The sequence below is a fragment of the Colobus angolensis genome, unplaced genomic scaffold, assembly GCF_000951035.1.
Source record: "Colobus angolensis palliatus isolate OR3802 unplaced genomic scaffold, Cang.pa_1.0 Scaffold184, whole genome shotgun sequence".
Classification (NCBI taxonomy): Eukaryota; Metazoa; Chordata; class Mammalia; order Primates; family Cercopithecidae; genus Colobus; species Colobus angolensis.
The window spans coordinates 4,530,522-4,547,690 of record NW_012114977.1 but is presented as its reverse complement, the minus strand read 5'-3'; the positions used below and the strand labels follow the sequence as shown (position 1 = coordinate 4,547,690).

The 17,169-nt window shown below is 44.7% G+C and overlaps 1 protein-coding gene across 1 annotated transcript in view; it reads left to right on the top strand.

Annotated features, from left to right (window-relative positions):
- The window catches only part of TNFRSF10A (tumor necrosis factor receptor superfamily, member 10a), a 33,879-nt gene extending 19,010 nt beyond the window's left edge, over nt 1-14,869 (top strand). Inside the window, exons 3-10 of the mRNA XM_011939850.1 lie at nt 3,010-3,123; nt 3,860-3,971; nt 5,017-5,090; nt 5,177-5,275; nt 5,858-5,889; nt 6,327-6,509; nt 8,580-8,652; nt 13,398-14,869. Coding sequence (XP_011795240.1) covers nt 3,010-3,123; nt 3,860-3,971; nt 5,017-5,090; nt 5,177-5,275; nt 5,858-5,889; nt 6,327-6,509; nt 8,580-8,652; nt 13,398-13,717 — 1,007 coding nt within the window. The 3' untranslated portion in view covers nt 13,718-14,869. The remainder of the gene's footprint in view (nt 1-3,009; nt 3,124-3,859; nt 3,972-5,016; nt 5,091-5,176; nt 5,276-5,857; nt 5,890-6,326; nt 6,510-8,579; nt 8,653-13,397) is intronic.
- The last annotated feature ends 2,300 nt before the right edge of the window (nt 14,870-17,169 follow it).

The window sequence follows — 17,169 nt, the reverse complement described above, 5'->3', positions numbered from 1 at the left end:
CAGGAGAATCGCTTGAACCTGGGAGGCAGAAGTTGCAGTGAACTGAGATCATGCCACTGTACTCCAGCCTGGGTGACAGAGTGAGACTTCGTCTCAAAAAAAAAAAAAAAAAGAAAGAAAGAAACACACACATTAACCTTCGCCTACACAAGGACAGGTTCAGCAACATCACTGTCCTTCACCTCCACATCTTGTCACATTGGAGGATCTTCAGGGGCAGACACACATGGAGCTGTTATCTCCTATCTCCTCTGATAACAATGCCTTCTTCTGGAAAACTGCATGAGGCTGTTTTAGAGTTACCTTTTTCATTTGTAAGTAGGAATGCACTCTAAAATAACAATACATTGCATAGTATCAAAAACACATAAATCAGTAAGTCATTTATTATGAAATCTTACATACAGAAATTCATTATATGTGCTATACTTTTAAACAACTGGCAGTGGAGTAGGTTTGTTTACATCAGCATTACCACAAACACCTGAGTAATACATTGACTTATATGACATTACTAAGCGATAGGAATTTTTCTGCTCCATCATAATATTATGGGACCACTGTCATGTATGTGGTTCATTGTTGACCAAAATGTCATCATGCAGTGTGTTACTATAATTTGAGTCTTATTTTTTCCCTGTTAATTTTTTTAATACAATTAGTTGTGCCAATATTTCGATCAATTTAAAGAACTACATTCTGAGTTCATTAATTTACTCTGTTGTTTTTCTATTCTCCGTCTCATTAATTTCTGCTCTAATCTGTATTATTTTCTTCCTTCTGCTTGCTTTATGTACAGTTTGCTCTTCTTTTTCCATTGTCTTAGAGTGGATTATTAGGTTATAGATTGAGATATCTCTTCTTCCTTAATAGACATTTAGGAAGGATATTTCTTGTTCCTTAATAGACAATTTCTCTGTAAACTTTAGTTACGTTAGCTGTATCCCAATGTTGTGTCTTCATTTTCATTCGTCTTATTTTCTGATTTCTCTTTTTATTTCTTCTTAGACAAGTTGGTTGTTTAGGAGTGTGCTATTTAATTTTTATATAGCTGTGAGGTTCCCCAGTTTCTTCCTGCTATTGATTTCTAATTTTATTCCATTGTGATAGGAGAGTGTACTTTGTATTATTTCTATCCTTTTAAGTGTATTGAGGTTTATCTTATGGCCGAGCATATGATCTATTTTGGAGAATGTTCTATGTGCACTTTAAAAGAATGTATATCTTGTTTTGATTGAGTAGAGTGTTTTATAGACATCTGTCTGGTCTAGTTGTTAGTTGTGTTGTTCAAGTCCACTACTTTCTTGTTGATGTTCTTTCTAGATTTTTTGGGTATGAATTCCTATAGGTTAAGGAAACTATGCTTTTAAGTGTGGTTTTCATTGCAAGTATTTTCTCCTAGTTTGTTTTCATGTTAGTCATGATTTCTTCCATGCAGTTTTCTTCCTAATTTTTATATAATTAACTTTACGCAACTTTTTAGTTTCTCGTGAGACTGAGGTCCTTTCTCTCTCCAAACTTGAAAGAAAAATTTCTCATGTAGTACTTGTGTGGTTTCATACTTTACAGTTGACACCTTGATAGAACTAGTCTCTATTTCCTTATAGGGAGAGCATAAGCAAGAAGCTTTATTATTTTTCAGCAGTAACCTTAGTTGCCCCATCGCTAATACTGAATAATCACATTTTTATCACTGGTAGTGTCATCATCATAACACATCATCAAGGAAGTTGTTTTTCACAGTTTGGGTTTTTTGGCCGAGCTCGGTGGATCACTCCTGTAATCCCAGCACTTTGGGAGGCCGAGGCAGGCGGATCACAAGGTCAGGAGATTGAGACCATCCTGGCTAACACGGTGAAACCCTGTCTCTACTAAAAATACAAAAAATTAGGCAGGTATGGTGGCCGGCACCTGTAGTCCCAGCTACTCGGGAGGCTGAGGCAGAATTGCTTGAATCCGGGAGGCGGAAGTTGCAGTGAGCCGAGATCACGCCACGGCACTCCAGCCTGGCCACAGAGTGCACTCAAAAAAAAAAAAAAAAAGCCTGGAACTATTAGTGAATAACCACATTTTTATAAGTGGTAGTGTCATCATCATAACACATTATCAAGGAAGTTTTTTTCCCACAGTTTGGGTTTTCTAAGAGTATCTTTCAAGATCGATAAATGTGAATCAGAGGAGAGGGATAAATAAATGGGCACTGAAAGGGGAGAGAGGTCACCTGAAGGGACAAAGCCCTGGAGGTGAAGGTCGAGCCTCCGGACATGGGCTCCCGCTGGCGACAGCTCCTGCAGCCTGTCACCTCAGTGCCTGGAGACCCTTCGGCAATCCAGGGCAGCATGAGGTAGGCCCTCTTTCTATGGATCGCTCTTTGACTCTGTACAGGGAGGACCCATTTTTCCTTCCGTTTTCCTCCCATGGCAGGTGGCATAGGCTGTATCTGAAGCCTTCCCCTCATTGCTGTATTGTTTCTGCGCCCATTTGTGCCTTCTACCGACCAGGAGCTCACTGAGGGCAGGGATTAGGACTTTTTATGAGTTTCCAGGGACCCAGGTGGCATTGCCCTGGTCTCTAGGCCTATGTGGCCATTTGAATTGAGATGTGCAGTGAGTGAAAAATATACTCTGGGTTTCGAAGACTTAGTATTCAAAAATATAAGAAAATATCTCAATGTTTTATCTTGTTTACATGTTGAAATGTTAATGTTTTGGATATTTTAGGTCCAAAAAATACATTGTTAAAATTAATTTGACCTCTTTTTTTTTTTTACTATTTTAATATGGCTCTCATAGAATTTGAATTATGTATGTGGCTTGTATTATATTTCTGTCAGCAGTGCCAGTCCAAGGTATGTAATAGATGCAGAATTGATGACAAGACCAAGCTGAGAAGAGGGGATTTCCCTATCTGAGGTCTACTGATGGCCAAAAGAAGAGTTTCCCATTCACCGCCGCCAGCCTCTGGGAACTCTGTTGCAATTCATTCATTGGCTTTTCTCTCCCTTCCCAGGATCTTATAGATCAGAACATTCTGGAGCCTGTAACCGGTGCACAGAGGGTGTGGGTTACACCAATGCTTCCAACAATCTGTTTTCTTGCCTCCCATGTACAGCTTGTAAATCAGGTACAGAATGTGTGAACCTCGTGTCTAGAGGTGGAGTGAGGGGCAATGAGGGGCAATGAGGTGGGAGTTGTAGCCGATGTGAGTCAGGGAACCAAGTTCCAGCCCAATTTGGTCTTCATCATACCTTGTTCCATGGTTATGTGTTAGGTCCATAAAATGAAACAGAAATAAATCATTTTTATAATGCATGCCACCTGGTAGTGCAAACTATCAGCTCCAAGAAGGTAGGGGCATCATTACAGCACAGAGGAGGCCTGGCTAAGTGGACAGGGCTGAGTTTCAGTGGTGGTATGGGTCTGCTCTGGGGCCACACTCCCCCTGGGTTCTGTGCTCCTGGCAGGTTCTCGGCCTCACTTAGCCTTCAATTTCTCAGGTACCTCCCTCCTCCCCAGCAGGCTGGGTTTCTGGGAAGTCATCCAAGGGCTCCTCTTCTTGCAGACGCTCTCAAATGATACCTGTGCCTCCTTTGCTACTGACCATGCGATCTAAATGGCGCTTTTTCCCTAATCTGATGTAATAATGAATCATGGTCCTTTTGTATGACTCCAAGTATTGGTGAGAGCTGAAGGGTGGGAGTCCTGTATGAGCCCGAGCGTGCTGGTGCAGAATCTGGCCCTCAGATCTCCTTGGCAAACTGAGTTGAGCTGAGCTGAGGGGGAGGGGGTTGGGGTGGTGAGGAAAGGTCGAGGGACATGTCAGGGAAACACATTCCCAAAACCTTGTATTCTGTCATCAGATGAAGAAGAGAGAAGTGCCTGCACCAGGACCAGGAACACAGCATGTCAGTGCAAACCAGGAGCTTTCCGGAATGACAATTCCACTGAGATGTGCCGGAAGTGCAGCACAGGGTGAGACAGCAGCCAAGGGACTCCCACAGCAGCCTCAGAGAAACCCCAGAAGCAAGGAACCCTAAAACACCTGAGTCTCCTTGTACCCATATCTTTCAGCTTTGACCCCATGGCGCTTCCACCCCCATGGGTGTCCCTGAGCCTGTGGTGTCTCCTGAGCCTGCAACTTGCCCCTCCTGGTTCATCTGCCTGTCCCCATCCCTGTCCCCTGCAGTGGCCCCTTCTCACCCCTCCCCATCACTAGTCCCCTTGGCCAGGCTGACTTGTTCACTTGGCTCAGGAGGCCATGACTTAGGGCCCACAATAGAAGTACATGAAATATTTTATCTTGAAATCATAAGAAAATAATGGTATAGAATCCAGCCGGGGTTATATTTATATTTAAACAAATTGAGTCATAAAATGTAATTTTTAATATTTGTTTTTAATTCAAGAAGGCAGAAATGCCCATAGCTCGCAAAAATCATAATAAGGCCATGGGTGGAGCTCCTTCAAGTTCCCATGAGGACCTGACCCCACCCAGCTGTCCTCACTCCTGGCCCCGATTTCCCAATAAGTCCTGTCTTTTTCCTGTTTTGGCTTTGGAAGCAAAGAGTAACTTTACTCTTCTCTGGTCCTCCAGTGTTTGCTGTGATTGAGAGGAACCAGCAGACAGGTGGGGCGAGAGCTCACTTGTGCTGTGGGTTAACTGGAGGATGGGGCTCAGCTTGTGGCCACACGGGTGTGTGGCCTTCCCCTGGAGTGTGATTCCTCCTAACGCAGCCTCCCCTGCAGCCCAGGGAAGATTAATGTGTGCCCGGCACAGAAGGCTCCTGGAGCTGCAGCTCTGACCATAGGGCAGGGAGGCCGAGGGGCTAAAGTGCGCATGCTCAGACCCTTCCCCAGCCTCAACAAAGGAGCATAGTGGGACCCCTGCAGACACGATGAGACTGTCCTTCCCCTGACGCCTTCTCAGGGACACTGGGGAGGGATGGTGGCTCCTGTTTCATCCCACCTGGCCAGCTTTCCATCAAGAGTCCCCCCCTCCCTCCCTGTGTGTATCCAGGTGCCCCAGAGGAATGGTCAAGGTCAAGGATTGTACGCCCTGGAGTGACATCGAGTGTGTCCACAACGAATCAGGTACAAAGCACACTGGGGAAGCCCCAGCTGCAGAAGAGACAGTGACCAGCAGCCCGGGACTCCTGTCTTTCCCTGTCTTTTCTCAGGCAATGGACATGAGGTATGGGTGATTTTGAGTGTGACCCTTGTGATTGCGGTTGTGCTGTTGGCGGCTGTGCTGATTTTCTGTTGGTGCATCGGCTCAGGTAGGTGCTGGCTGAGGGCAGGGGCGCTGGGCACTCTCTGCCCTCCCTCCTCCTGTTCCCACAGACAGAAACGCCCACGCCTGCCCCAAGTCCTAGTGTCTCTGGCCTGGCTCTATTTTCCTCCTTGTGATCACCCCCATCCTTGCATCCTGTGCACCCCAGGACCCTGGTCTCATCCGTCCCTCTCCCGAGGCTGGGCGTCCCCTCATCTCCCAGCCAAGTCTGGGAAGGCAAGGCCAGTTCCTCCGTTGTTCAGGACCAGCCAGGCAGGCGGCAGTCAGCTCCTCAACTGGGTGACAAGAGTCAGGATGAGCAGTGGTCATGGGATTTATGTAGCTTTGTTCAGAGCAGAACACAGAGCAGAAAACAGCGATTTTCCATGTGTTTGTTTTTAGCCTACTTCCCTTACACTCCTCCTCCTGAAGGAGCTCCCAAGTCAGCAAGGCCTCATGTAGATCCCTAGGCCTGGGGTTTCTTGTCCGGTGTCCCAGCCCCCAGCCCACCCCTGCCCAACACTGCCCTCTAAGAAGGAGTGCTGCATGGCCCCTCCCTGGCCACTAAGGGAACCGCCTTCTCTTCTAGGTTGTGGAGGGAACCCCAAGTGCATGAACAGGGTGAGTTGATTTCTCCAGGAGCTGGGGCCATCAGGGGCTCAGGAACTGCTTCTTGCTCACAGCGTAGCCCAGGTGGGTGGGTCCCCGTGTTCTCATGGCTGCCCTGAGTCTCTGAAGTGGCCTGGACGCTGTGGATTGACTATGGGGGACACAGGCCATTTTGAGCATCATACAGGATAGTAGGCCGTGCTGCAGCCCTGTCCTTCCTACAGGCCGGGTGACACCCTTACCCCACAGCCTGTACCCTGGGGATGGGGTAAGCCCCCGAGCGCAGCACCAGAGCCTGGCCCCAGCCTCAGGTCCTGGATGTGCTGAGCATGGACTTCCTGGAGTGACCTCATTGGGAGGGGGTGGTGGCAGCAGGTCCAGCTGTGCCCTGGGGACCCCGTGGGGAGTGCTGGGTGTGGGCTTCTGAGTTGGCTCTTTGCCTTCCTAAGGTGTTTCTCTGGTGCTGGGGTCTCCTACGAGGGCCTGGGGCTGAGGACAATGCCCACAACATGATTTTGAACCACGGAGACTCGCTGTCCACTTTCACCTCTGAGCAGCAAATGGAAAGCCAGGAGCCAGCAGATTTGACCGGTGTCACTGTACAGTCTCCAGGGGAGGCACAGTGTCTGCTGGTGAGTAGGGGACAGACCAGGCCCCTCCAAGACCTTGTAGGCAGGGGATGAGGGCCGTGCCTTGGCTCTCCTGGTCAAGGGGGAAGTAGAGCCTGAGGGAGATAGGACTGCAGGGGACGGGGCTGTGTGGGGAAAAGCAGCCACCCTCACAAGGGGACAGCCACTCTTCCAGACGTCTGCTTCTTAGTCCCTGTCCTGTCCTTGCCATGTCCTCAGAAACCAGAGCTCCACAGGAATAGAGTGGGGGTCACAGGGTTTGTTGATGACTGAATAAAGCTGCACGGTCTCCACTGTGTGCTCCTAACAGCAGGGGTTTTAAATTTACTCTGAGATTATTATTGCATTAAATATATTTGGATATAAATCTCTGCCCAGATTTCTGAATATGGTTGTATGGAGGCTTCCAAGAAGAAGCACAATTTCCAAGTCAGCGTGTAACAGTACTGCTTACTGTGCACACGCACATACATGCACATGCACACACACACGCGTGTACACACATGTACACACACGCATGTACACACACATGTACACACATGCATGTACACACACATGTACACACATGCATGTACACACACACACACACATGCACACAGCCCCCCAGCGTTGGTTTGTACCAGTTCATGTATTTTGATTCAACATTGAAGGGCTTTTTCTTTTTTTGCTATTTAGGAAAACATTGTTTTAAATGAACATTTCTTTGTTTTGACTGTTTTTGCATAAGATCAGTGTCTTGTCTCTCAGAGTCTTTATGAGAAAGGCCTGCTCTCCTACTCCTGCTTTTTCTCACATTCAGACGATAGATTCTCAATTTCTTCTTGCCCCTTTTTGTTCCAATATTTTCAGATGTAGAAGCTTTAATTTTTAACCAGTGAAATCTGTAGATACATTTACCTTTTCATTGCTCATTACTGTAGACAGACCTTTCTCCAACACAAGATGAACTCCTCTAACTTCTTATGGAGATATTTTTTTCAATGATGTGATTTTTTCATATAACTATATAATCTAAATGGAACTTGTTTTGTGTTTCAATGCAAAGCGAGGCACTCCCTGAATTGTTCTAGTCACTGTCTGGTTTTTCCAACCCCTTTGAGCCACTGCTTCTCCTGTTTCCCTCTGCTTTGGGCCCCTCCTTAATCACAGGTTAAATGCTCATGTAGACAATGATCTCCTTCCACCTAGACTGTTCCATTTGGTTCCCTTCTTGCATTAGTACCCATTTACTCTAACTAAAAATGTAAAAAATAAAAATAAAAAAGTAAAAAGAAAGCAAACATTAAAAAGGTCAATAATCACTCCAGCTTGATAAGGTGCTTTGACATGAAGAAATGGTTTACACATTTAAAGTGAGAAAATTTAAACTGTCAAAAGGTATTCAGTGAGTAAAGAGAGCATCCTCCACTCTGCAGTGCCCTGGGTGTTTTTCCTTAAGTAACTATGAGATATCATTTCTTGTGATTCTTTGTCCAAATCTACACATCAGTGTATGTGCATACAAAAGACATCATATTATTAACCAACGGTCCCCAACCTTCTGGCACCAGGGACCAATTGTGTGGAAGACAGTTTTTCTGTGGACTGGGAGGTGAAGATGGTTTTGGGATGATTCAAGCACATTACATTTATTGTGTACTTTATTTCTATTCTTATTATAATATATAACGAAATAATTATACAACTCACCATAATAGAGTCAGTGGGAGCCCTGAGCTTGTTTTGCTGCAACTAGGTGGTTCTATCTGAGGGTGATGGGAGACAGTGACAAGCATAAGATCCTCATAAGGAGCATGCATCCTAGATCCCTCACATGCACAGTTCACAACAGGGTTCGCTCTCCTGTAAGAATCTAATGTTGCCGCTGACCTGATGGAGTGGAGCTGAGGTGGTAATGCCAGCAATGGGGAGTGACTGTGAGCTCTCTGGGACTAGAGGTTTTTCAGCATCTCTATGATGACCCAAGAGGGAAAGTGATGTGCTGCAGGTCTCAGGGCTGGCTGGTGGTCAGGGTCAGAACTAGACTGCAGGACCGCTGACTCAGACCAAGGCGTTCCCCACTGTGTGTTACAGGGACCGGCAAAAGCTGAAGGGTCTCCGAGGAGCAGGCTGCTGGTTCCAGCAAATGGCGCTGACCCCACTGAGAGTAAGTGTTTTGTTCCTGGAGATGCAGCAGGAATAGAGGGAAGAGGGACAGTGTCCTAACTGGTGTCCCCATTGCTGAGAGTGCTCTTCTAGAGCATTCCATGCCAGAAACGGGGTCCTGTGCTATAGACCATCAAGACCCTAAACTGTCTTCTCCTGTCTCTTCTTCCCACTCATCCTTTCTGCAATCTATTAATGACACTAACTATTCTGTCTATCCCCTTCTCCACTTCCTCTCTTTTCCTTTGTTGTTCAGGACCTCCTGAGGAGCTGCCCTGTCCTGCATGGCACAACTGACTTCAGTGGGCTAATAGCTCTTTATCTGTGCCTAAGCCCAATTTGCAGAGCTGTTGTATAAACTAGATACTGATTCCAAAGACTTAATGAAAGAAAGAATGGAAAATATTTCACTCATTATTTTGTTACTGAAGCACCAGGGGTTGGGTCTAGGTCTTGGTGCTCACCGCACAGAAAGCCAATCACTGAGACAAGTATTGACAAGGAAGAAGGCTTTAATTGGGTGCCGCAGCCAAGGAAATGGGAGCTCAGTCTCAAATTCATGTCCCCAACTGACTAAAACTAGGCATTTATATAGTAGGGATAAAATGTAACAATGTGTAAGAAAATAGGAACTAGGGAGGAGTAAGGAAGCAATCAAGATGAATGAGGGGTCCAGCATCCCATTGGATGTAATGATCTGGTAAGTTTCAGTTCTTTGATGCTTTGAGAGGCCTGAAGATCATTTCCTGAAAAAGAAATTCAGATAAAACAAATGTAAGATTTGAGCTTTAAGAACAGAAGGGTCAATTTCTATGTTTATCAAAACAACAACAACAAAAAACTTTTGATGGAACGATTGGGTTGATTTTAGGTCTCCCTTTCTATTTGTCAATCCCACAGTCACAGGGAGTCTGGCCCTGGATCTTTCTGGCTGCCTCATGGTTGAGGAGGGGCATTGTGGGAGGCTTCATACCATGGGTGACCTTGTGACCACTCAGGAATCAAAGGTTAATTTAACACTAGAAGATTGTGTTTCAGAAATCTCTCTCTCTCTCAGCCCCACTTCCACCAAAGACAAATTATAGCAGGACCAGTGTACCTGCAAAATGAGTTTAGTTCCATATACGTGGCCTGATTACCACATGAAGTGCAACAAAAATCACTGTCCACATAGGCTCTCCTAAGTTGGCTTTACTGGAACCTCTCACAAGGCCACTGCAATCAAAACCCTAAGAAAATAACCATTTTCTCCAACTGCGTTCCATTGCAAAAGAAAACGTTATTAACCATATGCAAGCCCCCACAGTGCCATGAATTAATAGTCACAAATAATTTACACATTCTGGAGAAATTAGGCAGAGGGAGAAATATGCTTCAAATTCTGTTTACAAAAGTATACTCAATATACAAAAAGTTCTCCAGACCCTGGAAAACAAAACCAAAAGAATCAGCAATATTTCAAACCAAGAAAAGCCATAAAAATTATTTCAGTCCTCCATTAGTTCACTCCACGCAATCAACTCCTGCCCAGCTTCATGTTTGGTTAACAATCACAATCTTTATGAACACATCAGTGTGTCTTTTATTTACTTATTTATTTTTGAGACAGAGTCTCGCTGTGTCACCCATGCTGGAGTGCAGTGGTGCGATCTCACCTCACTGCAACCTCCATCACCTGGGTTCTAGCAATTCTCACGCCTCAGCTTCCTTAGTAGCTGGGACCACAGGTGTGCACCACCACACCTGGGTAATTTTTGTATTTTCAGTAGAGACAGGGTTTTGCCATGTCGACCAGGCTGGTCTCAAACTCTTGGCCTCAAGTGATGGACATTCGCCCGCCTTGGCCTCCCAAGGTGCTGGGATTACAGACATGAGCCAATGTGCCTGGCCACACATTGGTCTTTCAATTACTGCACTGGAAGTTTTCTCTGTAATCCAATGACAACAATTTTTAATTACATGAAAAATTTACTTAAAACATCCCGTTTATATTTACTGAATTCTTTCATTTTTCAGTTTATCCAGATTGCTTCTGAAAATTGAAATATTAGACACCATCATTTAAAGTTATTTCTTTGTCAACCATTTTTTTAATAGCCAGTGAACATCAGGTGCTCACCTAAGAGCTTCAAAGTTAAATATATAGGCATTTTCACCAAGAACTCAGAAGACTCAGCTGTTTTCATTAAACCAACAACATTAAATTAATCTTACTTATCAAAAGCTTGACTAAAAGGTCATTTTGTTTTGGTTGGGTTTATAGTCTTGTAAGTTATTGTGCCAAACTGTGATCTGAAAATATCTAGCAAAGACAAATACAAGCCCAGACAAAAATATATGCTGACAATTCTTAAGACACTTCTGTTTTTTTATTACCGATAATTTTAAAGCTGGCTTGTTTAGTAAGGATTTACTTAAGTCACATGAACTTGAAAATTGCTTGGACTTACTTACTTAATTTATGAGCACTCTTTTACTTATAAGTCAATTTGGTAGACACAACATGTAACTTAGTAATAAATGTACACACATAAACACAGCTAGACCTATATACACACACACAAAGAACCAGGAGCTTTTACCTTTGAACTCTCTCCATGAGATAGCAATACAAACTCACCAATCTACAGACATGTTCACATGGCTGAACTTTGTTATCCCCAATAGGTAACACAGTGAAGGCTGTGAACCCAAATTTTAGGTAAAGCAGTTTTCATGGCAGTTTAAAGGCCAAACCTCCACAGACTCTAAACAGCATCACAGAGAACACTACCTAGAACCAACTAACCAGGCCCAACCCTGCTTAGAACAGCAACACAAAAGCCTGAATACAGGAACTCCATTCCACTTTCTCATTCAGCAGCAAACTCCAGTTTCCAAACAATATTGGGGCCAAACAGTATTACAAAAGAATACCAAGTTTACTGAATTCCAGTTTCCCATGACTCTGGCGAACACATACAAATAATCACCAAAACGTAATCCAACTGCTGCAGCAACACACAAGCCCCAAAAGTACCCAGACTGAAACAGTCAGGGTGCTTCCTCTCTCCATTGGTTAGGTTTGATCAACCTGCCAACAAAAATTCCTTTCAAATTTCTCAAATTGAGAGGAGCCAGTTGTGCTGCCTGGTACCCACAAAAGACACTCACTTGCCCCGACACAACACACAATTGCCAACAAGCCCCCAAGAGTGTCCAGACTGAGAGGCAGAGTGCATCCCTCTCAGTTCCAAAGACTGAACTTGGGCCTATTCAACCTGCAAATGGAAATTCCTTTAAAAATTTCTCAAACTGAGAAGAGCAGATCCTGCTGTCTGAGCCTATAAAGGACAATCACCTATCTGGATGCAAATGTCAAATTTCAAAGGCAGTTCTTCTGAGGTAATCAGGAATGTGGTTGGGGCCGGCTGCAGTGGGACCAGAGAGAGACTGAAACTCACCTCCAGCCAAAATTAGTGGGGCAACTGCTTGGGAGGGCTTCTGAGACGCCTGGCGCATGGCAGCAGAACCATGAGCAACACTTTCCCAGCCAGGGAACCAGAATCTGTTACCAGAACCTCAGGGGTTTGGTCTAGGTCCCGCTGCTCACTGCACAGAAAGCCAATCACTGAGATGATGAGTATTGCTAAGAAGAAGGCTTTAATCGGGTGCTGCAGTGGAGGAGATGGGAGCTCAGTCTCAAATCCATCTCCCTGACCCACTAAAACTAAGGGTTTATATAGCAGGCAAGAAATGTAACAGTGTAAGAAAGTAGGAACTAGAATGGGGCAAGGAAACAATCAAGAGGAATGAGGGTCCCACATCCCATCAAAGTCTGGATGTAGTGATCTGGTGAGTTTCAGTTCTTTGATACTTTTTTTGAGATGCCTGAAGGTCTTTCCTGAGGAAGTACTTCAGATAAAACAAATGTAAGTTTCAAGTCCTTCAGGACCAGAAGGGTCAATTTCTATGCTTATCAAAAAAACCTTTCGATGGGACAATTGGGTCAGTTTCAGTTTTTGTGTATTGATTGCATATTAAATTATATTTTACACATATTCAGTACCACACATTAAAATGAATGTGACTTTTTTCTTTTTTAAGTTCTTTAAATGAGGCTGTTAAAAAACATAGCCTGGTATTCCTGGCCCCTTCTATCCCTGTGGATGGTGGTGTGCAGTGCTTTGCACACACATCTCATTTCATTTAATCCCTGGTAGTCCTGATATCTGGGCAGGATTGCTCTGTCTTCAGGTTTGCTTCTTAGTCAGGGCCTGGTTGCCCCCACCTAACTCTGCCCCAGCCTCAGGGAGGGCAGAGGTCCCCTGCCCCAGACTCTGCGCTTCCCACAGAGGCAGAAGTGGCCGCCCTGGGACCTGCTCCCATGGCAAGCGCAGCCCAGGCAGCCTCCCTCCTCTGAGCTCCCGCTGCAGCCAGTCTCTCTCCCTCCCTCAGGCTCTCACCCACTTTGCTTTCTGCCTCCGTAGGGTCCATCCATTCTCCCCAGGTGGGTTCTCAGCCCTCTCTGAGGGCAGATTCTCTGGTGACCTTGACATCCGTCAGTGCCTTGGGGGCCACGGAGACCGGGCAGTGTGGGCGGGCTTTCTGTGAATGGGAGGTGGGTGGGCAATGGAGCAACAGGTTTGCCCATGCAAGGGGCTCTCCAGGTTCTCCCCTTGGGTTCTGGGGCTGATGTGGGAACCTCTGCCCCTTCTGAACTGAGTCCCAACTCACCTGGCTGTCTCTGTGGCTTTCTCCACCCAGCTATGATGCTGTTCTTTGACAACTTTGCAGACATCGTGCCCTTTAACTCCTGGGACCAGCTCATGAGGCAGCTGGACCTCACAAACAATGAGATCCACATGGTAAGAGCTGATACAGCAGGCCCAGGGGATGCTTTGTATGCAATGCTGATGAAATGGGTCAACAAAACTGGACAGGATGCCTCGATCCACACCCTGCTGGATGCCTTGGAGAGGATGGGAGAGAGACATGCAAAGGAGAGGATTCAGGACCTCCTGGTGGACTCTGGAAAATTCATCTACTTGGAAGATGGCACAGGCTCTGCCGTGTCCTTGGAGTGAAAGACTCTTTTTACCAGAAGTTTCCTTTTAGGTGCTAATAGTTTTTTTGTTTGTTTGTTTTGTTTTGTTTTGTTTACATGTATATAAAATAAATACTTAGCTGGGTGTGGTGGCATGCCTGTAATCCCAGCACTGTGGGACGGTGAGGTGGGAGGATCACTTGAGGTCAGGAGTTCAAGACCAACCTGACCAACATGGTGAAACGCCGTCTCTACAAAAAAATACAAAAATTAGCTGGGTGTGATGGTGCGTGCCAATATTCTCAGCTACTCAGAAGGGTTAGGCAGGAGAATTGCTTGAACCCACGAGGCAGTGAGCTGAGATTGCACTACTGCACTCCAGCCTAAGCGACAGAGCAAGACTCTATCTCAAGATAAAATAAAATAAACTTGAAAGAATTATTGCCCGACTGAGGCTCATATGCCAGAGAAAAATCTGGTTCTCTCCTGAGCTGGCCGGTCTGCTTCGGTCTCCATGTGTTTCCTTATCATGGTGGTTAACTGTAGGTGTTGATTTGAATGGATTAAGGAACACCTAGAGCACTGGTAAGGTATTATTTCTGGGACATTATTTCTGGGCATGTCTTCGAGGGTGTTTCCAGAGGGGATTGGCATGCAATCAGGTGGATTGAGTGGAAAAGACCCACCCCTAATGTTGGGGGGCACCATCCAATAGACTGGGGAGCCAGATAGAACAAAAAAAGAAAAGCAAATCCATCTGATCTCCTGGAACTGGGACACTCTTATTCTGCCTGTGGACATCAGACTCTAGGATTTCTAGTCCTTGGACTCCAGGGCTTACACGAGTGGACCCCCGAGGATGTAAAGACTTTGGCCTTCAACTAAGAATTACACCATCGGCTTCCCTGGGTCTTAGGGTTTTGGACTGGATTAAGCCCTGCTTCCAGCATTCCAGGGTCTCTGCTGTGAAGATGGCCTGTTCTGGAACTTCTCAGCCTCCATTATGAGATGCATTAATTCCTCCAATAAGTCCCATTTCATATAGAGTCATTTGCTCCACAACGTTTCAGTCAAGGGAACAGCATATAAGATGGTGACCATCCCGTAAGCTAAGGTTAATTTATTAATTATTTAATTTACTTACCTTGAGTTCAAGTCACAGTTGAAGTACATACACCTTTGGAGATTTGGACTTTTGTATATAAAAGTGCTATTTTTTTGGCAGGGGTAGGGGGCAGCTCTCATCCTAAACAAATGTGTTATTTGGTACCTATGCAAAGATTTGGCTAAAAGGAAGAAAAGAATTGCTTCCATAAATCAAGCATTTTCTTAGAAAAATGGGAGCCCACTTAAATGTTTTTCAAGCTTACGTGATTTGAGGTAATCTTTAGTATATAAAAAGCTAGTTTAAGTTTCTTCTTTTAATTAAAACAGACAATTCTTCAGAGTTGTCAACATTATATACAGTTCACACATACAACTTCTACCTGGATTTACTAATCAAAGCACTTACGTGTCTTTAAGATCATAAAACTGTAAATTCAACAGGAGAACAAAATGTACAAGGAAAGATAAATTTCCTGATGTATATGAAACACAAGAATGAAAAAAAGGATTGAAAAGAGTAATATATTTTCAATGTATGGTTCTTTGTATTTTGTTTGTGTGTTTTTTATGTTATGTGTTTGTTTTGTGTTATGTGTTGTGTGATGTTTGTGTCTTTTTTTGTTTCTTTTTTTTTTTTTTTTTGAGACTGAGTCTCGCTCTATCGCCCAGGCTGGAGTGCAGTGGTGTGATCTCAGCTCACTGCAAGCTCTGCCTCCCAGGTTCACGCCATTCTCCTGCCTCAGCCTCCCGAGTAGCTGGGACTACAGGCGCCCGCCACCACGCCCAGCTACTTTTTTGTAATTTTAGTAGAGACGGGGGTTCACCATGTTAGCCAGGATAGTCTGAATCTCCTGACCTCGTGATCTGCCTGTCTCGGCCTCCCAAAGTGTTGGGATTACAGGTGTGAGCCACCGCGCAAGGCCATTTCTTGTGTCTTTTTTGGTATGATTTTTATAAGGTGTCTACTTTTAAGTATTTTTATATTTAATCTTTGGTAACTTAAAAATCTTTGTTATATTAACCTAAGTTAAATGAAGGTTATTTGTATTAGTCTGTTTTCTGTTGCTATCACTGAATACCTCAGAGTAGGGAGTGGGTAATTTATAAAGAAAATAAATTTATGTATTATGATTCTTGGGGCTAGGAAGTCCAAGGGCAAAGAGCCAAAACTAGGGAGGGCCTTCTTGCTGATGGATTCTTATATGGTTTAGATCTGTGGCCCCCCTAAAGTCTCATCATGTTGAATTGTAGTTCCCAGTGTTGGAGGTGGGGCCTGGTGGAGGTGATTGGATCATGAGGGCAGATTTCTCATAAACGTTTTAACACCATTCCTCTTGGTACTATCCTCCTGACAGTGAGTCAGTTCTCATGAGATCTGATTGTCAAAAAATATGTGGCACTTCCCCATTCTCTCTTCCTCCTGCTCTGGCCATGTGAAGTGCTGTCTCTCCCTTTGCTTTCTGCCATGATTATAACTTTCCTGAGGCTTCCCTATTTGCCAAGCAGATGCCAGCATCATGCTTCCTGTACAGCTTGTGGACCTGTGAGCCAAATAAACCTCTTCCTCTTTATAAATCACCCAGTGTCTGGTATTAATTTATAGCAATGTGAGAACAAACTAATACAAAGTCTGTCTGCAGAGTCCCAAGTTGGTGCAGGACATTATAGGGCGAGGGGACACACTGAGAGGCAAACAGGCTTTTATAACAGAGTCACTGTATTAGTTTGTTTTGCATTGCTATAAAGAAATACCTGAGCCTGAGTAATTTATCAAGAAAATAAATTAATTAGCTCACACTTCTGCAAGCTATACAGGAAGCATGGCAGCTTCTGCTTCTAGGAGGCCTCAGGAAGCCTCCAATCATGGCAGAAGGCAAAGGGGGAGTGAGCTGTCTCACATGACCAGAGCAGGAGGTAGAGAGACAGAGGAAGGTGTCGCACACTTATAAACAACCAGATCTCAGGACAACTCACTCAGTGTCAGGAGAATAGCACCAAGCAATGGTGGTTAATCATTCATGAGAAACCTCCCACGACCCAATCACCTCCCACCAGGCCCTACCTCCAACACCTGGGATTACAATTCAACATGAGATTTGGTAGGGACACAGATCCAAACCATACCATACACAAATTATAATTACTCCACACTCATGATAACCCATTAATCTGTGGAGGATTAATCTGTTCATGAAGGCAGGGCCCTCATGATGAAATCATATCTTAAAGCCCCTACCTCTTAATACTATTACATTGGGGATTTAGTTTTAATACGATTTTCAGAGCAGAAAAACATTCAAACCATAGCAATACGTATTGGATATCTAGATCATTTTGAAATAAGATATTGGCCGGGCGCGGTGGCTCAAGCCTGTAATCCCAGCA